This window comes from Leptodactylus fuscus, unplaced genomic scaffold (genome assembly GCF_031893055.1).
Source record: "Leptodactylus fuscus isolate aLepFus1 unplaced genomic scaffold, aLepFus1.hap2 HAP2_SCAFFOLD_550, whole genome shotgun sequence".
Lineage (NCBI taxonomy): Eukaryota > Metazoa > Chordata > Amphibia > Anura > Leptodactylidae > Leptodactylus > Leptodactylus fuscus.
In genome coordinates this window covers 1-22543 of record NW_027440579.1, presented here as the reverse complement: position 1 = coordinate 22543, position 22543 = coordinate 1, and the positions used below count along the sequence as shown (strand labels likewise).

The window sequence follows — 22543 nt, the reverse complement described above, 5'->3', positions numbered from 1 at the left end:
TAGAGAAGCCATTATCTACTCCCTACGTGCTAAGGATCTCCCGATGCCAGACCTTATCCGTGCCCATGCTACCCGAGCAGTGGCGACATCATGGGCTGAGAGACGTTCTCTTTCCTTGGAACAGATATGTGCAGCGACTTCTTGGAGTTCTCAGCTAACTTTCGCCAAACATTATAGACTTGAGTGGCGAACAAGGGAGTCCACAGCATTTGGACATTCAGTATTGGCATCAGCTTGCCAGGATCACCCGCCCTAGGGTAAAGCGATACTTGCTAAATCCCCAGTTGTGCTGCTGTTGGGCGTAGGGGGAACGAAAGATTGTGAATGACAATCTGTTTTCCCTTAGCCCAAACAGCAGCACAAGGCTCCCTCCCTATGCTGTATTTGTACTATTTGTTTGTACTGTCATATTACTCCTGTTAAATAGATGTCTAAAACCTTTACTTGTTACTAACACAAGAGGTCCTCTGACCTCTTATAGGGGTTGATTGCTGTTAGGTAATTAAATATTCCACCTGTCCTAACAGCTCATAGGGGCAGGATTACCCCAGTTGTGCTGCTGTTTGAGATAAGGGAAAACAGATTGTCATTCACAATCTTTCGATCATTGGAAGAATCAGAAAATGTGCCCTGACCGCTCGGCAATCTTGGCAAATATACATTTTTTATTAAGTAAGTTAGAAGTTAGATGGGGGAAGGGTGTTCAGTTTAGGGTTAATTTATGATTTTAACCCAGACAACCCCTTTAAGTTACTTTATGTAAAGCTGCCAAGGACAGACATAACATGACAGATGAATTCTACCAACTCAGAACAAAAGAGAAAACATCATTTTACCTCACTGTCTTGATCTGGGTGTTTTTCAACCCAAATCCTTGGGATATTGGAATTTTCCAGAAATACTTCCAAAGAAAAACCTGTGAAAAACTTGCATTCTTCTGTTTTAACTACAGCTTTGCGCTTGGTTTTCTGCAATACACACAAATGACCAATAGTTTGTGAATCAATAAGGCAGGATTCAATTTATCAGAAGAAATGCCAAACCAAGAATAAATTCATTTAAAAAGAATTACTGACACATATATATATATTCTACATACACACACACACACACACACACACACACACACACACACACACACACACACGTATATACATAAAATATACAAACAATATACTTCCCTCTGTAGGCCAAAGAAATATTTTTATATGTTTTTTTAATCCTGTTTTTTTCATTTGACAATTAAAACTCTGAGAAATATATAAAAAATAGCGGCACCTGGTACCGCACAACATGAGCAGTTTTAGGGGGCAGAAGAAGAAACAACATTAGGGGTAGCACCGCCCCATAAAAGCTGGAAGACGTCTTGATAGGAGCCTGGGTCAAATGAGATCAGAGATGTTGAGCATAAGTCCCAGAATTTTTTTTTATGTTGGGGGCCCAAATTTGACTTTTGCTTGGGGTTCCTTGAGATTTCTGTATATGCCCCTATTTTCACTTTATATATTTGGACTTACCTTTACTTTGAATTCGTGTGTTAAACATATGATTTTATCTATTTTTCTTGGCATCTTAATGGACACATCTGCACTAAAAGACCTGAAAAAGATAAGAAGGGTAAAATAAGTATTCCTCTTTACAAGTTTACAAGATATCCTGGGATGAAATGTGATTTTTTTTTTTTTTTTTTTGGGGGGGGGGGATTTTTTCTATTTATATTGAATCCTGCAAACTTGTTGTTAGATCCAAGACACTGGAAATCTGGCAAAGAATAACATTGTGTAGAGGTGTCACCTAAATATCTAGTTTGCCTTCAAGGTCTCATATACCATGCAGTCGTATAGGGCCCATATACCATATAGGGCCCAAGGTCTCCTATACCATGCAGTCGTATAGGGCCCATTGAATGGAGTTGGGGTGAGACAATTCCCTCCATGATGTTTGACAAATCACAGCAAACCTGGACCAGTACAGAGGAATGTGACCTATTGACTTTCCAAACTGTTACTGAGGATCTGAGCCACAGTGGCTCAGTGGTTAGCACTGCTCTGTTCTTCTTTTTTTGGGTAGGCTGACATAACAGCCAGTGCTGTATCTGCACCTGACCCCTTTACACCTCCACATTTATGGTCTTGGTATCTCCAACTGTCCCACACTCAAATTTTCTGAAGACTAATGTATCTCCTCTGACAAATGGGCTATACACTAAAGCTCTGTTCATGCTAAGTTATGTAGACACTGTGGTGGCTTTATCATCTAACAGATCAGCACAGTCACAGATTGGGTCCATTGACTTCTGTGGGTCCGCTGGGAGCTCCCTAGTCTTTGATGGTAAGATTTATTCTGTGGGAATCTACAATATAAAGCTCTGAATGCAAAAACTGGATTTATGTACTCATTGTAAAATCTTCTTCTAGCTGTATTCATTGGGGGACACAACACCAGGGGCATAGACCCGGCCACTAGGAGGCTCACACTAGGAATAGCAAGAGAAGTTGGCTCTGCCTCTAGGCTATACCCTCTCACAGACACTGTGTTAGTCGTGAAATAAGACACCGTCCTCCCAAGGAAATAAGTGACAAAGGGAATCTAACCTTGAAAACATATACATAGTCTAAATATATATACTGACAGTAATGAGATCCATTACTTTGTTCAAAAAGCTATGGGAATCAAAGATAACCATTGAACAGAGTAATATAAGATAACGTTACCTTACTTCACCCCAATACAAAATAATGGCTTCTCCAACTTACCCCTCTACTGCCACGTCACTTTCAATGCCCACTTTTGTTACATTATCCTATGAAAAGCAAAAAAGCTTTGAGTCAATATAAACTATTGCACAGATAAACCTCCATCGGATATGTATTGTATAGTAATATTATTACCTGGGTGATATCCTTTAGTGATTTGTCTTGCAGCCATTCAGCGACATTTCCCGGGACTGAGAAATTAATATGATTACGATGACACGTCAGTTCCATAACATAGGTGATTTTTATGACTACAGTTGCCTTGGATGGTAAATTTCCAACACTCACTGTGAAGATGTCCTGAAATAGAAATAGTAAAGTGATTTATTGGTTATGTCGTCATCATCAGAAAATTTATACTCATGGAAAACTACAAAAACAAAACAGCACATATAAAATATGTGTAAAGTTATTGCTGCTATATACCTACAGCATTGATAAAAGTGAACTGTCAAGTGGGTGGTCTTTACTACCAAGCTTCATTACTGAGCAGTGGAGGACAACCACTAGAAAGTCTGTTTTCTATTGTCAAGGGGGTGTTCTCCATAGCCCAGCCCACTTGACAGATATCTGGCACCCCCACCAGTCAGCTGAAGGGCTGTGACAATCAGCCAAGTGCTATTCCTTCTAACTGAATACAGACACAGCGCCAATGATCATTAAAGAGGACCTGTCACCAATGAAAAACATCAATCACTGCTGTTCCCTAGAGCATTTTTTTTTTTTATTTGTCCACCATTCAAAAAACATGGCCCCTGGAAGGTTATATGCCTTAAAGTGTTTTCAGGTTTTAAGTAAATAAAGTTCTGCATCTTTCTAATGCTTGTAGGATTTTTGCTTTAGTTCCTTACCATGTCGAAGATTCCTGACTGTAGTAACAATGACATGAGTGAAGCTTACACTTTGGTTTTAATTCTCTGCGTTACAACACAAATTATCATATTAGAAAATTAAGGGGCAACACGTGGCTCAGTGGTCAGCATTGCAGCGATGGAGTCCTGGGTTTGAATCCTGCCAAGGACAACATCTGCAAGGAGTTTGTATGTTCTCCCCGTGTTTGCGTGGATTTCCTCCCATACTCCAAAAAGACATACTGATAGGAAAAAAAATGTACATTGTGAGCCCTATATGGGGTTCACAATCTACATAAGAAAATTAAAAAGACAATCAAATGGTTTGGAAACACACCGGAGAATCCTGATCCATGAGATAAGCCCCATGTCCCTCACTGATAGCGGTCCTGTACTCACGATGTGCCTGCTGCTTTTCCTTTACCTACGGAGAATAATGTACATCATATGGCAAAGAAAAATATATGTTTGCTTGGACAACAATCTTTAGTCTAGTAAAAACAAGTATTGTACCTCTCCTATGATGTGTTTCCCATTGATAAAAGCTTCAAAGCCACATACGGCCATTCTACTGTCTATAGGGAAAACATACTTGGCCTCCATAGGGACGGTGGAAATATTCTTATAGGTCTGAAAAATCACCACCTGGGTTAAGAAAATAACTATTAGCTGATAAATCTGAGAAATTCTAGGACTTATGGACTGCAAAGTATTGAAAGCCATATATACCTTAGCTGCAAGGTCCATCAGTTGAGCTTTGACATGTATTCTGTCTAGAGGGATTAGCTGTCCATCGCTGCCTTCTAGACCACCTTTTACGAGCTGATCAAACTGATGAGGTAGATCGTCTATTGAGACATCTTTTAAGCAAGAAAATATGACTTACAGGGGTTTGTCTGGCAGGGAAAGTCAAAGGGCTTAGAATGGGTTAAAAAAAAAATCAAAGACCTAATACTCACTGTTTCCCTGGCACTAACCTGCCAACCCTGCCTAGGTCCTCCATCGGTCAATACTTCCCGGTAGCTCTCAACATATAGGAAATGATTACTCAACCAATGGCCGCAGAGCTGAAGCCTCATCCAGTTTCCTTTGTATTCTCAGTAATCTGCATGTAAAACTGTTCAATCTCTCTGCAGCGCCACCACAGAATAAACTAAGTATTACGCAGTACCCATTCAAATCAGTGTTGTCTGTGTAATGTAGGACAGTTCAAGGTCCTCCAGAATGAGACACTCTTATCTTGTAGCCTTTTTCTGCTCTGACCACTAGTTGAGAATCTTGGAGAAAGTAACCCCCTCTATTACCTACTTTGTAATATTGATGTCTTTCCCTTAAGATAGATCTTAACTATTAGAAACTGGTTAATCCCTTTAACTCATAATTCACTAAGGGTACACCAAACTGGGCTTTCTTTCCTGGACAGCTCCTTTAACACTACTTACCTTCTGATGGTTCTGCCAGGCTGGTAGATTGATCGGGGGTTTTATCCATTGAAATAAACAAAGCTTCCTTATGTACGTCGACATTGTCCCCATCAGTGGAAAACTGAATAATGTATCTCATCTGTACTTGATTCACATTATACACCACATATTCATCATCCTAAAAATATACAAGAAAGTCAAAGTAGCACAAAAAATATAGGGCAATACTGGGTAGTACTATTGAATAAACCACATTTGGCCAGCAGGCCAAACTACCACATACACGACAGAATAGTTATAAAAATATATAAATTTTATTTAGAAAAGTACATAAATAATAATAATAGATTGGAGGTAAACAATGCATCAGCTATGGATGCAATGACATACAACTAGGCTTTCATAAGGAAATATGCTTTGCATTTATAGTCAATACAATATTCAGTGAAAAGAGTTCCTCACCACATAAGAATGGGCATCATTAGCTATATACAGATGGATGAAGATCCAAATCATTAGCACTTCTTACTAGAGGGCCAATACATTTATATTTGATATTGTAGACAAAAGAAAACATATGAGCAACATTGAGCTTTTACCTGTAAGTATGTCATGCATCAGAACGCGCCCCAGGGGCGCGTTCTGATGCATGACATACTTACAGGTAAAAGCTCAATGTTGCTCATATGTTTTCTTTTGTCTACAATATCAAATATAAATGTATTGGCCCTCTAGTAAGAAGTGCTAATGATTTGGATCTTCATCCATCTGTATATAGCTAATGATGCCCATTCTTATGTGGTGAGGAACTCTTTTCACTGAATATTGTATTGACTATAAATGCAAAGCATATTTCCTTATGAAAGCCTAGTTGTATGTCATTGCATCCATAGCTGATGCATTGTTTACCTCCAATCTATTATTATTATTTATGTACTTTTCTAAATAAAATTTATATATTTTTATAACTATTCTGTCGTGTATGTGGTAGTTTGGCCTGCTGGCCAAATGTGGTTTAAGAAAGTCAAAGTGTTTCTCGATATCTCCTTTAATAGGTGAGGTGTAGATAGTGAATAAGGGAAAATATGAATAAGGTGGGGAAGTGGAAAAATGGCAGATCTCTGGGAGATCATAAAGAGGAGTACTTACATAGGAATAATAATGAAGCCAACACTACTTACTGTAAAGTCTGATGTTACGCTATGCTTGCGTTGGACGCCATGCACACTGTGGAAACCATTGGGTGGTTCTGTGATAGTGTAATCTCTGTGAAACACGTCTTTGCATTTACCTAGAGCCACATCACAGACAACCAAAAGTCGCGATCCGGTGACATCACTTGTCTGGGAATACTTTACACTTGTGCTGGATATAAAAAAAAAATACTGGGTAACCAAATATATGTTTTAAGATGTATCCACCATTCTTACTAGGCTAACATATCATATTATTGTCGGAAATTAAGAAAAAAATAACATGACTCCTAGGGTAACATTGAGATGAAATACATGAAGACAAAAGCCAGGTCACTTCTTGGGTGGATGGGTCAGATGAAACACTCCCAGGCCATAAATAAAGGTAAAGAGAATAAAGGTGTCCAGCAGATAGCAGGTCACCACCTCCATATTTATACTTACCCTCACTACAGTCCTTCAGTAAGGCGTAATGGGGGGCTCCGGACCCTGCTCTACTGATCAATGGGGGTCATAGCAACCTATACAGTCACATCCTTTACAATGTGGACTGTTCTATTTCCAAAACTAAACAAAGTGATACAAGCTAACAAACCTTTATTAATAAGATACTAAGTTACTGATGTAATATTATCCTTCATTTCCATCATTGGCCAAAATTATAATGATATTATCAGATTTTCATACAAACCTTATTGAATCACTGAAATAAATGCCACTTCCCAGGTTTCCAATGTCCGTCCTTTCACCACCAAATTCTTCGACAATCATCTTTGGCAGCATAAGCCCACTATAGAGGACACAGAATATATAGAAAATATTCTATAAAACAGTCCAAGACTAAAACATACAAAGTGTTATCTGTAAGAAGTAATCCTAGGACATTATGGACATGCACTGGATTCAGCCTCATTTTAGTTGTTGCCTCTACAAGGGCTTTGAGGAAAATGACTGAATGTTGTAAGTGATTTAATACAGTATATATAAGAATTTGTTTTCTTCTGTGGCATATTTGTCTCTCTGTAATCCTTTTATATTGTGTATTTTTTGTATAGTATCATATTATATAGAATATCATATTATATAAATATATTGTATATGTGTCAGCTTTGTTCTTTCATTTTAGTCTTGGCTCTCAGTATTTTAACCTAGACTTCCCTTTTCCAAGAATATGCCATGTTTGAGTAACAATTCACTGCCTTTCATCTCCAATACTTGGAAGACATGGGTCAGATCAGTTATTGGGTACCAAAACAGCTCGCTACTGTTATGGGGCCCAATCCCCAAAACAACTAGGACAAGAAACAATATGTGAACTGAACTCACCGTGAGAGGATCCCCACAAAGTTACATGGTGAAGAAGCATGGAGCAAAGACTTGACATTTCCCAGGTCACTCTTAAAGTTAGTGGCCTCACTCAGTGTCCAAATTCGGAACACTCTTAGGATATTAAACTGTCTATTGCTGAATGAAGAAGAAACAAGTCACATATCACAGAAATGTCACACAGTATTGATGGATAAAGGTACATTCACAGAATCTATGGATACAGATCAAGAGAAGGACTGGGGTATTCTGCCTGCAACAAAGCTTATATTAAGCAGCAGATGCTAAAGTGAATTAGATTTTAGGGTTTAAAAACCTGAGATCCAAACAGGATAATGACCCACACACTAATATCTTCCCTATCCCGCAACCCCAAACAGTTATTCATGACCTTCAACTCCCCTTCTCCATCAGAGACAGTCTCACCCTACTCCTCCAACAACCACTCTACCCAACTGCTTGGTACTCTTCATCTTTAATTGTTTCTCCTCGGTCACCTGTTCTCCTTCACACTCGACCTTATCCAGTCACATATCAACCCCAACCTCACTGAAATCTTTATTCCTGCCCTAACCCATCTCTTCAACCTATGTCTAACCAGAGGAACCTTACCTTCCGTCTTAAAAAATGCTACTGTCACACCTATCTTTAAGAAACCATCCCTCAACCCAACTCTCCAGCCAACTATCGTTCCATCTCACTGTTCCTATACGCCTCAAAGATGCTTGAACAATTGCTCTGAACTATCCTCTTATCTCTCGTCCAACACACTCTTTAACAGACTTCAGTCAGGCTTCAGACCCCGTCACTCCACAGAGACTGCCCTAACCAAAGTCACTAATGACCTTCTAACTTCCAAAGCAAAGTGTCACTACTCTGTCCTCCTCCTCTTTGACATCGCCTTCACCTTTGAAACATTCAACCACCCCCTCCTGATACAAACTCTCTCATTTTTTGGTATCACAAACTTTCCTGGGTCTCCTCATATCTCACCAGCTGCACATTCATTGTCTCCCACTCACACACCACCTTCTCACTACCCCATCTCTCTGTAGGTGTCCCCCAAGGCTCCGTCCTAGGACCTCTCCTCTTCTCTTTGTAAATTACATTTTTTAACATAAAAGTAAAAAAAACTTGTCTGACACCCAGAAATCTGATCCAAATATATTATTGCATGTGTGATGTTTCCACAAAGCTCATTCATTCTCTATTGGAAAATCTCACCTAAACTACTCTGATACTTTTATAGACCATGTCTCAGGATTGTGGGGAGAAAAATCATAACAAGTAAATTCCTGCTCAGTAGTTGCCTGTCATGGAATCCCACCTGTAACATAATTCCCATGTACATGGCTGTACTCAAGATCAGTGTCTCACAAAATCTAAATATGGCACCTAAAAGAAATCTTTGCCCATAAGCCTAATACTTATGTCTTTGTGACCTACCTGTGGTTGTTATCCAGAATTCCCTGCTTCACCCGATGAAACTCTGCAGAGTTTGGGTCAATATGTTCTATTCTGCTTCTGAGCGCTTGGTATTTGGCAGTAGAGGTCGGGATGTGTCCAGATAAGCTAGACTCACAGAAATTAACCATGTCCCGAATTACCTAGAAGGGAACCATAAGAAAATAAAGAAGAGTGGAAATACTTTTGCACTAAAAAGTGCAGTATTTTGACTCAAAGGTGTGGCAAAAACATTGTCACCCAGTAAATATGCATCAACTGTTTCATGCAGCGTGATACATTCGGTGCATATTAGATTGTCCAATCTGATTGTACAGGACATAAGTACATCTCGCTACATCTGTCTGTAAAGGACCTATGTTGTACCTGACATAAGTCTTGCTTAACCATCAAGAACTTCATATCTATGTTGCTGTATATCTTTTCCTTGTGTGGAATACACTGGTAGAACTCTTGCATCATCTGAGAAATGTCTTCTCTTTTATCCTTCTTGACTAAAGCATTTCGGATCTGGCGTAGAATTCCTTCAGCTTTACTAAGCTTGAGAAGAAAATGACAATTATTATCATCTTCACTTATGTAGAGCGGCATATATTATACTTCATTAATAAAATATAAATAATATAATAATAAAAGTCTTTCCATCTAATCCCCAGGTTACTTACATCATTTAGGCTAATGCTTTCAACACGACATGAAAGTACAGAGTCCAAATGTCCAACCGCATCCACCCAAATAGACTCAACCAAGCCAGCAACTTCTGGGGACAAGTCTGTGCTATTGATGGCTTCTCCGAGCAGCACCTTTACATTAAAGACAAGACATGTTCTTAAATGTTTTTACTATCTGGGACATTAGTATGCAGGAAAAAGTTTATTTTTGTTAAATAATTATCAATATAAATTCATTTTAGTCAATATTATTCATGAAAGACAAAAGAAAAATCTGATGTAATGTGCTTCTGTATTCAATGTCCATAAAGCTGCTGAGGACTGTTCTGGACTTCCATGTCCTCCTGCATATGCGGTTTTATATACTGCTAGAAAGCCTACAATGCGCTGAATTCAGCGCACCGTCAGATTTCCCATTATGTGCCCCGGGGCTGGAAATATCGATGCCATTAATTTCGGCACCACTGTCAGAAGGACGTTCCTCACAGCCCAGCTAGACTGTAAAGAATGCTCTTATGACAATGGGCAGAGATGAGTGCTGTTATAACGGCACCAATATCTCCAGCCCGGGGGCACATAACGGGAAAGCCGATGAATTCAGCGCATTGTAGGCTTTCTAGCGGTATATAAAATCGCATATGCAGGAGGACATGAAAGGTCCTCTTCAATGGCTGCTCGATTCAAAGTCCATTGTAGGAAGAGACCATGTAATACTTAGACAATAAATGTATCTGAAATCTTAGGTTTTCTACCATTTAAGCTACAGTAAATGTTCCATTAGCATAAAAGCAAACATCAGTACTAATATCAGAAATATAACTCAGAGAGAGGCATCCACTAATGAAGATACCGATAAGCATCACCTTCTGTAGTGCTTTGGATGCTAAGTTCTCAGCCTGCAGTGGGATCTTATAGATTTGTGAGAATCCTTGGTTTTTAATGTCATTAACTCGTTGCTCATATTTCTCACAAGCCTTCTCAGCGGAGTCTGTCAGGTGAAATGTAAGTTCTTTCTGTACAGGAGAGAAAACAGAAGATATTAAAACTATCTGCACAAAATGGAAAACACAGTGTATGACAGGTGGGCACAAACTTTAATTGTTTTTTTTTGGGCTATAAATATTGATTAATATCAGACTGGTGGGGTCTGACACCTCCATGGATTAGCCACACTCAGCAGCTCATACACAGACAATGCAGTAGGACACATACAGCTTGTGTTCTTTGTGTAGAGCAGGGGTAGGCAACCATCGGCACTGCAGCTGTTGTAAAACTACAACTCCCAGCATGCATACTTGCTCTGCTGCTCTTGGGACTCCCATGGAAGTGAATAGAGCATGTTGGGAGTTGTAGTTTCACAGCAGCTGGAGCTGAAGGTTGCTGACCCCTGGTGTAGTGGATAGACCAGGCAATACAGATCTGCTCCCATTTTTCTGAATGAGACCTAAGCTGCAGTAACTCAGATCTGCCAATACACAGCTGTCTGCATCCTACCCTATTCTCTGGGAACAGGAAATCATTGGGGTTGGTCGGGGTTTAGATTCTGGGTGGCCTCATGATCAGTCAATACAAGGATTTATTTACATATCTATACTTCCTTTTTCACCTTTTCCTCTTCCTTATCCGCTTCCCTTTTATGCTACTCTGATGTTTATCTCTTTGCATGTGTCCCCTTGGTTAGAAACCCAACACTTCTCATGATACATAATACTTACCGATACCCAAACATCTATACATGAGTGCTGTAACTGGATATCTGAGACTCACATTGAGGCTCTTACACCAAAAACTGTTTCTTGGTGACTATAAACAGTCTTTTCTAGTGGAATTACCTGAGACGTGTTAGGAAACCCACGAATGGTTGAGACCCTAAATGGTAAGGAGTCCTGGTTCTTAAAGCAAAGCAGTTCAACAATTGCATATTCTTCATCCTGTAAGATATGAATATTACGGCACATCAGAAAGGAAGTCTGTATATATTTCTGTCCACTAGCAGCTTTCGGCATCCTGAGGCTGCAGCTACAGCTGATCTGTGTGCGGTCAGATCCCTACAGATCACATTCTGATGGCCTGTCCTGTGGATAGATCATCAGAATAAAGACTCGATTTGGAGCTGGAAACTCCCTTTAAATGGCCTCATTTATGACCTACAATCTTAATAAATAAAACAAATAAAAATGTTACTTTTTGGAAACAACAGTATTTTGCCACTTCTGCGTCATCAGGGATATTGACATTGTCTCCATTGTCTTCAAATTCTAAATCTTCTTCCACATTTCTATTGAGAGAAATCACATTTGTTAACTACATAGTTAAATCCAACCAGAATATCAACACCTATGGCTTGTATGGTGAAATGCTAAGGCTTCCATAGTAATTGCAATTTCATTCTAACTTCATAGTGACGTGCAGAAATTTTGATGGGTGAGATCTCGGTAATTAGATGTCCGCCAAGGGCTTAAAGGGGTTTTCCCATATAAGATAGTTATTCAGTATTCATGGAAATGGGGATAATATGCAGGTGATCAGGAAACGCGCAGATCCCCTCTCATCAGGAGAACGGGGTACATTTTCTCCTCCGTAAATCGAGTGGTGGTCAGGTAGCGCATGCACTGCTAGATTCATTTTAATAGGAGTGCTAGAGATTGCCAAAGTACAGCGCTATAACTTACTTACCGGGGCTTCACAGGTCGGAAATGCAGCGTTTTACAGTAACTGCAAAGTGGATGGAATTCTTGCGAATCCCATGCTCACTTTGTGGTAAAAACCACGGCGTGGACACGCCGTGATTTCCAAAACCAGTGTGGTTTTGGAAATTTCAGCATGTCAATTATATCTACAGAAAGAATGGCGGTTTCCCCATAGATATAATTGAAACAGAAAGTCCGCAGAGGAGACTCCACAAACTCTCTGTTTAAAGTGCTGCGGGAAGAACCGTAATGTGTTACCGCTACCATTTTTCCTGCAGTGCTTTATAGCTGTGGGTCGTCCCGTGGAGCCTTAGCCTTAGGGTGCATGCACACTACGTAACGCCGGGCGTGTATGAGAGCCGTACACGCCGGCATTACGGCAGACTGCCGAACACTTTTCATTCACTTCAATGGGAGCGCTCGTAACAGCGGCGTTTACGAGCGCTCCCATTGAAGTGAATGGGAAGTGTTCGGCAGCCCTGCTGTAACGCCGGCGTGTACGGCTCTCATACACGCCCGGCGTTACGTAGTGTGCATGCACCCTTAGACAGGAAAACTCCGTAAAGTGAAGGGGAAAAAAATCCCTCAACTGTACCCCATTGGATTCTCTTGTTAGCCGAAGATGGGATTATAGAAGACTATAATATTTTAACTAAGTGTTATAGGAATCCAATTCACACTGGAAGTCCAGTCATGACGCTATGCTGTATGGCACACACTTCTGACAATGGGGAGATATCAGTGCCGAAAGTAATGGCATAACTCCAGCACCGGAGATATTTACAAATTGGGGTAGATTCATTAAGACTGGCACTTCATACACCAGTCTTAATAAAGTACTCGATGCAAAGGACTCTTGCATTATCATGAGACCCTGGTCTCTTTATAAATCAAACACAAGCCTGTTTGCCAGAGTATAAACCTATAGCAGTCAGGAACTGGCATAGACTTTCTGTTTAACTTTTATGACTTGTAATAAGTACTGTATGTTGGGTCAAGGCATCTTGGAATGTGGCAAGCGAGGCACAGTAAAGAAAATGCATTGCAAGATTGTCCCAGGAAAGGACCTTGTGCCAAATGTGCCCTACAATATGACCCCTATGTTGTTGTTATAGGGAAGGGGACTTCTTGCACATGGACCCTTTGCTGTTAGCACCTGCCCTTGCTTTAACTACCCCTGTGCAGCTGTGGTGTACTCATGAACAGGATCCCTGTCTTCACCCAATGACTGTCATTGTGCTCCTCTAAGACTAAGATTTATTATCTTTCTAATCTAAGACTCTACATGTCCTTTATTCTGTCATTGCACAAGGACATGTAGAATCTGTAACAGTCATCTCAGTCATGAAATACTCAGGCTAATACAATATAAGGGACAAAAAGCAGGGAGTAGCCTGGGCAAAAAAAGAGAAGAATATTATATACAGGGCTTTGGACATAAAGGTGGTAATAAATAATGATTTTTTACCTCTCCAGTATATCTTTCTTGTTCACAGCTAGTAATTTGGCAAGAAATAGTTGTTTCTTCTCCTCTGCAAAAACCAAATGCAAATTTGATTAAAAAAATAATCATTTCAAATTAATATTTCAAGAACCTTTTATACATTTTGACTGAATTCACGACACTAAATCTTCACAAATCCACTTGATAATATTCTCTATAGGAATGTCTGTAAGCCAAGTACGAGTGTTGTATATGTGTCAAAGAATTAGTTGAGAATTACTTTTTGAAGTTTTCTAAGCCTCTGTTCACACTCCCGTCAGTTATGATTGATGGAAAGGATATCACAGACTGCAGCGCTATACTTACTGTCAAAATGGCAGAGACTATGGTGAAATATAACAAACCATATTACAAGTAAATGGGGTCTGGCAGGTGCTGTTGGTGCATCACATGATGGATCCTGCGTATTATGTTACTATTCCTGATTCTATGATAAAGTGTGAACAGAACCATCATGGGTCAGCTATAAATACATTATACAGATGGTATCCATATGATTTCAGGTATAAGCCACGCCAGCTTTCTAGTGTAAATTATAATAAATTTATCAGTCTGAGGCCTGCCTTGATCTCTCCCCACTTTTTATAAAAAGTGGCAAGTGGACAGATCTTAGGCTAAGTTTATCAACTAGAAGAACAGATTTAATGATACAGATGTGAATGCAGAATTAGATATTATTTACAAAAATGATATACAAGTACCAGAACCTACCATCAAGCTGCTGGAAACTGCGGTTTTGACCACAAATCCTTTACATCTCAGCATGATATAGTGACTCCCCTGATGAGCTTACCATATAGCGAAATGCATTGAGAGATAGGAATGCAAACAGTTTGGTGGGGTAACCTATTACTTATAGGGGTAACCTATTATTTATGCACGCTGGGAGTGTGAGTATGGTCATCTCTGGCAGCAGAGTTATACTGTATATGAACGTCTGGATAGGATAGAGATTGAAGGCTATGCGCTAGAGAGGGAATAACTGACTGACCTTGTGAATATACAATATCCCTCAATAATGCACTATATTTGCCTTCTCTCCTATTCCTACTTCTTCCCAGAGATACACCTACAGCTGATAGGATTATAGGAATTTATCGGCTACATCTATCATATTACGTGAGATAAGTACTATTAAATACCTAATTGGAGGTGTAGAGATTGATGGGATGGTAACCCGTGTTAGTTGCCAATGACAGAGTGTATTCAGATGGTTGGTACACACAGCCTGCCCTCTTTACTGGTCCTCTTTTTGTGACAATGACTGAAGGTCTCTGAATAGATTTGTAGTGGGACTGGTTTATGAGGGACACAATGTTGTTGCAATTTTAACTACCGTATATACTCGAGTATAAGGCGAATTTTTCAGCCCAGTTTTTGGGCTGAAAAAGCCCCCCTCGGCTTATACTCAAGTCAGCAAAAAGAGAAAAAAAAAATATTTTTAATTTTTTTTTTAGGAGGGAGTCTATGACCAGCCACAATATTAATGTATAGAATCTCCCATAAAATAGTGCAAAAGAAAAAAAAAAAAGATTTTAAAAACATAAAAGTTCTAAAACACTCCTTTTCCTAGAATACATACAAAAGTAGAAAATGACTGTGAAACACAAACACATTAGGTATCCCTGTGTCTGACAGTGCCCGGTCTACTGAATATAGGGGATCTGCAGTGCTCCTGTTCCGTCGGGAAGGGGTTAATAGAAGCACTGCAGATACCCTATATTCAGCCAGACTGAAGTGGGGGAAGAAAAAACCCAGTCCTCAAGCTCAGGGAAGGGGCAGACAGACAACCAAAACACCCCTCCCCTTTCCCAGCAACTACTGCACACAAAAACTCTGACCATTTTAATTTTTGAAATTTTCCAGTAGCTGCTGCATTTCCCCCCCTAGGCTTATACTCGAGTCAATAAGTTTTCCCAGTTTTTTGTGGTAAAATTAGGGGGGTCGGCTTATATTCGGGTCGGCTTATACTCGAGTATATACGATATTTATTTGAATAAAAGTTATATTTTGGATGGGATATTAGTAATTTTTTAATTATTAATTTTTTTTTTTTCCTGTGTCTACCATGCGCAGGCCCATGGCACTGTGGCTAACCTCCCTAGATGTGGACGGAAAAGAAAAATTGACGAGAGATACAAACGCAAGATTGTGTGGATGGTGGATAAAGAACCTCGACTAACATCCAAACAAGTTCAAGCTGCCCTGCAGTCTGAGGGTACAACAGTGTCACCCCGTACTATCCGTCAGCGTCTGAATGAAAATGGACTGTATGGTAGGAGACCCAGGAAGACCCCACTTCCTACCCAGAGACATAAAAAGCCAGGCTGGAGTTTGCCAAAACTTACCTGAGAAAGCCAAAAATGTTTTGGAAGAATGTTCTCTGGTCAGATTAGACAAAAGTAGGAAAAGGCATCAACATAGAGTTTACAGGACAAAAAAAAGAGGCCTTCAAAGAAAAGAACACGGTCCCTACAGTCAAACATGGCGGAGGTTCCCTGATGTTTTGGGGTTGCTTTGCTGTCTCTGGCACTGGACTGCTTGACCGTGTGAATGGCATTATGAAGTCTGAAGACTACCAACAAATTTTGCAGCATAATGTAGGGCCCAGTGTGAGAAAGCTGGGTCTCCCTCAGAGGTCAGGGGTCTTCCAGCAGGACAATGACCCAAACATACTTCAAAAAGTACTAGAAAATGGTTTGAGAGAAAGCACTGGAGACTTGTAGAGTGGCAGCAATGATTCCAGACCTGAATCCCATAGAACACCTGTGGAGAGATCTCTTGATGGCAGTTTGGAGAAGGCCCCCTTCACATCTCAGGGACCTGGAGCAGTTTGCCAAAGAAGAATGGTCTAAAATTCCAGCAGAGCTTTGTAAGAAACTCATTGATGGTTACCGGAAGTGGTTGTGCGCAGTTATTTTGTCTAAAGGTTGTGCTACCAAGTATTAGGCTGAGGGTGCCAATACTTTTGTCTGGCCCATTTTTGGAGTTTTGTGTAAAATGATCAATGATTTGACTTTTTTTCCATTCTCGTTTGTGTTTTTTCATTGCAAGCAAAATAAATGACGATATTAATACCAAAGAGTTTGTGCTTGCAATCATTTTCTGGAAGAAACTGAGTATTATCTGACAGAATTGCAGGGGTACCAATACTTTTGGCCAACACTGTATATAATATTTTTTAATGGCACCTAGCAAATCAGGAACAAAGTGTAGAGCTGGCATAGAGATGGCTTTACCTTGTACTTCATCCCGGGTGTCTTCACATGGTTTGTCATTGTCCTTATATTCCACCTCTACAAGTCGCTCTTCTTGCACTGATTTCCATATAAAGTCAGGATTTACTACAGAGATGTTGTGTTTCTCTATTTTCTTATGCTGGGTACTGTTCAGGGTGGCGGGATTACTGACAACAGCGTGTGTGCACTAAAACACAAAGAACCTTTCACATACCGTATAGTAAATATGGAAACGGCAACCAAAAATGAATTCTGTGCAGTAACAATGTGCAATCTTTCTTTTATCCACATTTATGCATATTTAATACATTAGCCCCAGTTATAGGAGGAATACAGCCTCCTGATCATAACTGCAGAGCTGATCTGGCTCCCTCAGATCCAGCAGCTCTTACAGTATCTGGTCCATGGTAAATGATGTCACTGCCATGTCAAAGGGGAGCCACATTATGGTGGACCCCATAGCTATGTATACAGCAATCAGTACGGCAAGGCGATAAACTGTAAAATTAGTAAAATAGAAAGAACTATGAGACGTGTATACATTGTCTGTGCAGTAAGGTCCTGTGTGCAGGTTTTCAGTCTGTTAGAACAATGCAGGCTACACACGTGGACAAAATAGTTGGTACCCCTCATTTAATGAAAGAAAAACCCACAATGGTCACAGAAATAACTTGAATCTGACAAAAATAATAATAAATAAAAATTGTTGACAGGCCACAAACCTTCTGGGATAATGTCCTATGGATAGATGAGACACAAATCAAACGTTTTGGCAAGGCACATCAGCTCTATGTTCACAGACGGAAAAATGAAGCATATCTCGAAAAGAACATTGTCCCTATTGTGAAACATGGAGGAGGCTCTGTTATGTTCTGGGGCTGCTTTGCTGCATCTGGTACAGGGTGTCTTGAATCTGTGCAGGATACAATGAAATCTCCAGACTATCAAGGGATTTTAGAGAGAAATGTGCTGCCCAGTGTCAGAAAGCTTGGCCTCAGTCACAGGTCATGCAACATTATAATGATCCAAAAGACACAGCTAAAAACACCCAAGAATGGCTAAGAGGAAAACATTGGACTATTCTGAAGTGGCCTTCTATGAGTCCTGACCTAAATCCTATTGAGCATCTTTGGAAGGAGGTGAAACATCCCGTCTGGACAAGGCCCCCTCCAATCCCGAGACAACTGGAGCAGTTTGCTCATGAGCAGTGGCCGAAATACCTTCTGAGAGGAGCAGAAGTCTCATTGACAGTTACAGGAATCGTCTAATCGCAGCGATTGCCTCTAAAGGTTGTGCAACAAAATATTAAGTTATAGGAACCGTCATTTCTGTCCAGGCCTGTGTCATGAGGTTTATTTATATATTTTTTTTTAAATTACGTTGAAGCGAAAGGCAATGTCTGAATTTCATTTGTTCATTTTATAGAATGTTTATTTATTATTATTTTTGTCAGATTCACGTTATTTCTGTGACCATTGTGGGTTTTTCTTTTTAAATGAGGGGGAACAACAATTTTGTCGACGTATGTACATGTCAGAAAGGTTCTTACATTTTCAGACAGATGTTCAATGGTCAAAAAATTGTAACATGAATATACAATAAAATTCATGGTTGCAATGGACAGCACTGATGCACTAATATATATATACATACCTTCTCATTCAGGGTAAAAGAAGTTTCTCCTCCGTTCACAGTGATGCATTTTTTTAGCTTTGTCTTTTGTTTAAGGGGTAAGGAGTTCAATTTGAGGAAAAATATGCAGTCAGAAAAAATGCCCAAACCCATCCTAAAGAGAAAGATGAAAGCGTTAAAATGTTAATCAAAAAAAACAAAACAAAAAAACAATCAAAATAAAGTAATGTAAAGCTCATGTGTCATTTCATTTTAAGGAAAAGTTGCCATGTGCGGTGGTGAACCTAGCCTCGCCTTGGTGCTGCCTGAGTTGGACGATCAAAAGACGCACACCCCTCCTCGGGCTGAATACTGAATACCATTGAGGGCTGGGGGTGCTAATGGTAACATTACAGTGAATACAGTGCAGTAATACTTTGTTACTTATAGGAGACGTCTTCTCACATGTCATGTTGGACCGGCATGACCACTTCTTCCAGCTGTGATTTGACTCTGTGAAGTTTGCAACACAGACATCTTTGACTCCTCACTTCTCCACGCACCTGACCCCCATACATATATATATATATATATATATATATACACATATACCGTGTTTCCCCGTCTTATATTAAATTCTCGTTCCAAATATAGGACCTGTCTTATTTTCGGGGGACGTCTTATTATGGTGCAGCTGACAACCGACAGTCATGCCGGCACTTCTTTAGTGGAGCTCCGGCATGACTGCCGTTGTAGGTAGTGTAGAGAAGAGGGGGGAAGGTATCCTACTTAACTTCCACATCTTTGTAGTAGCGCTGGTGCTGCTGTTCGTCGTGGAAGTGGTGGGCGGAGCTTAGTGAGGCTTCCGGCGGTTGCGTCGGACAGCCTCACTTCATGGGCATTGCAGCCGGCTGGACGCTGTGCTCTGTGTGCACAGTAAAGTCGGCTGCTGCCTCTGGGATGAGCTGGGAGAGTGAACTCTCCACAGCATATGCACAATGGGCATCTCCCAGCTCATCCTACAGCAGCAGGGACAGTGGATACAACAGCAAAGGCAGGAGCCAGCATACCTATGCACACGGAACATCGCGCAGAGTGTTCAGTCGGTTGCAATGATTTTTGGGGATGCCTTATTTTTGGGGGTGCCTTATATTCGGCAATTCATCAAACCCCCACCCCATTCCTTACTTTCGGGGATGACCTATTTTCGGGGAAACTCGGTATATATATGTAATGCCCCTTCTATTCATAATGTCCCCTAATGAACACTTTTATAAATGTCCCTTGCACACGGAATTATGCCGCCCAGTGGCCCTTGCAGCCTCTATTATGCCTCACAGCAGTCCCTGCAATCTCTATTATGCCCCACAGCGGCCCCTGCAATCTCTATTATGCCCCACAGCAGCCCCCTGTAACCTCTATTATGCCCCACAGCAGCCCTTGCATCCACTAATATGCCCCACAGTGGAACAATAGACTGTGGGACACAATAGAGGTTGCATGGGGATGCTTTTGGGCATAATAGAGGTTGCAGGGGGCCGCTCTTAGGCATAATAGAGGTTGCAGGGGCCACTGTGGGGCATAATAGAGGTTGCAGGGGCTGCTGTGGGGCATAGGAGAGGTTGCAGGGGCCACAGTGGACCCTGCAACCTCTATTATGCCCCACTGTTGCCCACCCACCTCTATTATGCCCCATAATAGACCACTCATGAACTATTATTATACTCTGGGGTCTTTTCAGACCCCAGAGTATAATAATCAGAGACCCAGGGAAGGCGAGGGAACATAATAAACACTGTTTCTCACCTCCCGGGGATCCAATGTTACTCCTAGCAAAGGCTTCGGGCCTTTATGGTAATGTCCCAGACATCATGTGGTCTGGGACATTACCATACAGGCCCAAAGCCTTCTAGGAGTAACACCAGTTCTTGGTGAGGTGAGTAACAGTGTTTATTATGTTCCTTCATCTTCCCTGGGGCTCCGATTATTATACTTATATTATACTTATATAGTATAATAATAGCGGTAGTGGGTTCATGGCCTGGGAACGGACCTGCTGAAGGACTCCTCCTGCATCCTATAGCAGAAGGGGAAGCGGGAGGCGGCCATGAAAAGGTCCGGGGAGGTAGGTAAATAGGCCGCTACCTGCTGGGGATACTCCAGCAGGTAGTGGCCTATTAAAAAAAAAATAAATTATATATATATATATATATATATATATATATATATATATATATATGTGTGATGACGCCGCCTGCGCTGAGACACAGAGGTCTAAACCAGCCCAGAACAGGGCCACTCAGTTTGTTTTCAGAGTGGGCTGTCCTGGGCTAGTTTAGAAAAAAAAATGGAAAAACCCAAAAACTAGTCAAATTGCTGTGACTTTCGCCCACTCCGAAGGAGCCACCAGAGGCTGCTGCCTCACCTTGCCTCATTAGAGCTGCGGCCCTGGCCGTGTATACATTAGAAGTAACACTGTCCCTGGGAGAGTTTCCACTTCTGCATGCTGTATCTGTAGTTTTCATTCCTCTCTAAGCTATGAGTGGAGTCTAGCTGCCATACACTGCACACAGTAAGTACAGGAGACTCTGCTCTATAACTGTCTCTATCACTCAGAAACAGTCCTGGACCATGCTGGGAAAATAAAGGGAAGTACTGACCTAAGCTGGTGAATGTAAATTACTTTAGTAGTGATAGAAAGATTGATAGTTCTCCCCTCCCTTCTCCTAAGTCCCATGTAACCTGCAGTCCATCATGAGACAGATAGAGAAGTTATTTTCACAGTGGTTTAAAAAAAAACAAACATATATTATATTTATTTCCCCGGTTCCTATACTCATGAGTCTTGTGCAGATCTTCTTTGAAGTTGCAGTAAAACACCTTTGTTGTACTTCCCTGGTTTTCCAAGTTTGAGCAGTGCCATTTGGGCTACTAAGCCATTGGTCTATAACAGGGGTAGGGAACGTACGGCTCTCCAGCTGTTGCAAAACTACAACTCCCAGCATGCATATTTGCTCTGCTGTTCTTGGAACTCCCATGGAAGTGAATGGAGCATGTTGGGAGTTGTAGTTTCACAGCAGCTGGAGAGCCGAAGGTTCCCTATCCCTGGTCTATAAGGAGCTGAGGGCAGTTTAGGCTCCATTCACACGGAGGAAAGTGGCACTGAATTTGGTGCTGAATTTCAGTGCTGAAAAAAAAGCCTCCCATTGACTTCAATGGATTCCTTTTTCTACTAGCTAGCTAGGAAGCCATTGAAGTCAATGGGAGGCTTTTTTTTCAGCACTGAAATTCAGCACCAAATTCCTCACCATTTTCCTCCATATGAATGGACCCTAGGCCTCACAGGTTCTCTTTAACTGCAATAATAAAAACCTCACCGCATAAAAGGGGTTTTCTTACAAAGACAACTTCCTTTTTAAATATTAGCCGGTCCCAATCACCTCCAGCCATGAAGAAAGAAGTCACACTGGTAACACATGAACAGCTGGGCCTGCTTTTCCATAGGAATACTACATTGTGGCTCAAAGTCGGTGCCCCCTCCCGTAGGTTAAATGGACTCAATTTGTTGTTGTAGACATCTTCTTTAACCATTTCACGGCCAGGCCATTTTCCATGGTTCATGACTAGGTACTTTTTTTGGAAAATGCAGTTTTATTGCTATGAAAGTTTATTGTCCAGATTATTCACATTCTTTTTGCATCTTTTCTCGATGACACATACAGTATTGCTTAGCCTTTTTTTTTTTTTTTTGCATTATTTTCATTTAAATGAATATACGGTAATAAAAGATGAGGGGAAATGTGTATTTCTCACA

General features: G+C 40.7%; 1 protein-coding gene across 1 annotated transcript in view; it reads right to left on the bottom strand.

Moving 5' to 3' along the window:
• Positions 1–18903, bottom strand: part of LOC142188581 (protein mono-ADP-ribosyltransferase PARP4-like) — a 42845-nt gene extending 23942 nt beyond the window's left edge. The window contains exons 1-20 of the mRNA XM_075261871.1: positions 18772–18903; positions 17119–17305; positions 13844–13907; positions 11870–11963; positions 11518–11616; positions 10549–10698; positions 9680–9817; positions 9381–9554; positions 8997–9157; positions 7551–7688; positions 6916–7014; positions 6213–6396; positions 5050–5209; positions 4337–4467; positions 4121–4252; positions 3945–4031; positions 2892–3056; positions 2757–2803; positions 1518–1599; positions 837–968 (exon numbers count right to left, since the gene is read on the bottom strand). Of these exons, the coding sequence (XP_075117972.1) occupies positions 837–968; positions 1518–1599; positions 2757–2803; positions 2892–3056; positions 3945–4031; positions 4121–4252; positions 4337–4467; positions 5050–5209; positions 6213–6396; positions 6916–7014; positions 7551–7688; positions 8997–9157; positions 9381–9554; positions 9680–9817; positions 10549–10698; positions 11518–11616; positions 11870–11963; positions 13844–13907; positions 17119–17305; positions 18772–18903 (2556 nt within the window). The remainder of the gene's footprint in view (positions 1–836; positions 969–1517; positions 1600–2756; positions 2804–2891; positions 3057–3944; positions 4032–4120; positions 4253–4336; positions 4468–5049; positions 5210–6212; positions 6397–6915; positions 7015–7550; positions 7689–8996; positions 9158–9380; positions 9555–9679; positions 9818–10548; positions 10699–11517; positions 11617–11869; positions 11964–13843; positions 13908–17118; positions 17306–18771) is intronic.
• Between the last annotated feature and the right edge of the window lie 3640 nt (positions 18904–22543).